This window comes from Sinocyclocheilus anshuiensis, unplaced genomic scaffold (genome assembly GCF_001515605.1).
Source record: "Sinocyclocheilus anshuiensis isolate Anshui unplaced genomic scaffold, SAMN03320099.WGS_v1.1 scaffold178, whole genome shotgun sequence".
Taxonomy (NCBI): Eukaryota; Metazoa; Chordata; class Actinopteri; order Cypriniformes; family Cyprinidae; genus Sinocyclocheilus; species Sinocyclocheilus anshuiensis.
Window position 1 is genome coordinate 514585 of NW_015546031.1, and position 2564 is coordinate 517148.

At 36.5% G+C, this 2564-nt stretch overlaps 1 protein-coding gene across 2 annotated transcripts in view; it reads right to left on the reverse strand.

Annotated features, from left to right (window-relative positions):
* Positions 1–431: 431 nt before the first annotated feature.
* Positions 432–2564, reverse strand: part of cacng5b (calcium channel, voltage-dependent, gamma subunit 5b) — a 15552-nt gene continuing 13419 nt past the window's right edge. For both annotated transcript variants that reach the window (XM_016499876.1, XM_016499877.1), the window contains one exon: positions 432–842. In XM_016499876.1, coding sequence (XP_016355362.1) covers positions 585–842 — 258 coding nt within the window. In that variant the 3' untranslated portion in view covers positions 432–584. The remainder of the gene's footprint in view (positions 843–2564) is intronic.

The window sequence follows — 2564 nt, forward strand, 5'->3', positions numbered from 1 at the left end:
AACGATTCATTTTTCCAAACCCCTCCTTTGCGTGACGCTAATCTGTGGTGATTGGTCCGATTGGTCTCATTTTCATTTCATCATGAGCCTGTAATGCCTGATAAAGCAGTGTTTGTGAGCGCAGTGCTGCTTTGTGTACAGCGTTACCGGGGAAATCGCTATTTTTACCGCTCCAAAAGCAGCACCTAGTGGCAAAGAATGAATTTGCATTTTCATTCACACCAACGGGAAAAGACCAAGAAGTGGGCGGGCAATATGCTAATGTTTCATGTTAAGGTCAACATGAAATGGCTTGGGATTCGTTTTAAAAACGACTCGTTTCAGTGATTCAGAGTCGATTCTTTCTTTTGAGAGACAATAACTTTATACAAGGTGCACTTTCAGATTTAAAACTTTGCAGGATGTTTTCATTCACTTAGAGCTGTGTTACACACTGCATGAAAATGTAATTTTCAAAAAATCCATAATAGGGGCACTTTAAACTTCAATGATTATTCATCTTAGCAGTTGTGTGAATCACTCCAGAGAAGAATACTATACTGCGTATATGTTTCAAACCCAGTTCTGACACCGGACACTGAACTTTAGCAGGGAGAGGAGGACACCTGGTCGTAGTCAGGGCACTTGAGCAGGGCAGGGTAGCTGGCATTCATCTGGAGCGAGGTGTCGCTGGAGATGTCTGATGGGCTGCGTCCTCGCGTCCAGGCGTCGGGGTGAAGGAACTGACCCGAGTAATCAGAGCAGTTGCTCAAGCGCGGCCGGTAGAAGCTGGGGTGAGGCTGGTAGATTTCCTCCGCTGTGTAACGCTTCATGAACAGGTAGACGGACATCACACCTGCACTCTGAACAGAGAGAAGAAAACATTTCCTGAAGGAAATACCAGGCAACAACAGACAAGATCTAAAGAAAAAGCTTTGATTATGACAAATGATGACTGCTGATTTACATAAAAAAGGTACAAATATACAGTGGTGGCCCAAATGATTAGAACACTAGTATTTTCACCAGCTAAAAAATGGTTTTAAGTCAGTCATTTCTATCTTTTGCTGTAGTGTGTCAGTAGGAAATATCAGTTTACATTTCCAAACACTCATTTTGGCATTAATTGTAATAATCCAGTGAGATTTTTGTGCTCCACACAGAGATCTGATCTGATCATCATCCAGTCTGTCTGGAATGACATGAAGAAACAGAACAAACTGAGACAGACTTAATCCAGAAGAACTGTGGCAACATCTCCAAGATGCTTCAAGAAACCTACCTATCAGTTATATTTGACACACTACAGCAACAGATAGAAATAATTGACTTAAAACTTTAGCTGGTGAAAATACTAGTGTTCTAATAATTTTGGCCACCACTGTATCTAGAAATATTGTACACCAAAATATAGACTGAAGGAGAGAGAGACTAATATCTATATGCAATAAAAGTGGTAAATAAAAAAAAAGGCAAGTAGTTCACCATGGGATGCCAAGTGCCATTTGACCTTGACATAAAAAATTATTGCAGATAGGCTCACAGAACAGTGATTTTAAAAGGTTTAAAAGGAAAACAGTGAAAATACAATAGTGAAAGCAAACAAGAGAGCTAACAAGAGTACTGTAGGTTGTCGCTTTACTCCAAAGAGCGCAATGCACTGAGCAATGCTGACGTACGTCAAGTAAAAAGCCATAACTGTTTAGGTCAGTGGGAGATTTTCAAACGTTATAAGAATGTTGCATGTGCAATACATAAGTTTAGCTCTATCAACCAAGATTCAGAACTTACAGTATGATAAAACAGTAAATTGAAGCAGTAGGCATTATTCCACAATAAATGTTTCAAACAGTAGTATAGGTGTGCATCATTCCAAGTTTAAGGATGTGAAAAGCTAAAACGTCCTAGGTTGTCATCTAGTAATTATGATAATTATGAAATGGCATGCTGCATTGTTGTCGCATGACCTAATTTAGTTTGTCACATGACCTCATCATATTTCATACTTAAAGCAGCATGTGGCTTTTAATCATTATCTTGGAAATAAAAATAGTTATTTTGCAATTTTTTTCCAGTTTTGTGCTATCTTTAGTTCAGTCTTCAGTTGAATTAACCCTTGAGAAAAAAGTATAATTTAACAAAATAAAAGGCTAGAATTGAAAAGAACATACTGTACTGTACAAAATGTAATGTTTTCAGATTCTTAATTGAATGTTATTTGCACATAAATGAAAATGTATTACAGTTTACATTTATATTAAATACAATTGGTTTAGTTCAAGTTCAAGTTGAGTGCTTGATGTTTAAGTAGATTCATAATTACTTTATTGCGTTTTAAATATGATTATACTGACAAATGTACTGGCAAGCATTTATGGTACACTAAAATTGAAAATAATTTCTATTGAAACTTGTATGTCAAGTATTCAAGTATTTAAATACATTTTTCATTAAATGTATTAAGGTTATTAAGTTAGTATATTATATATATATATATATATATATATACAGAGTTCTGACATGAAACTCTAGATGGCGCAGACATCATTATCACATGGCACAGCTGATTGGTTCTCTCCTGTATC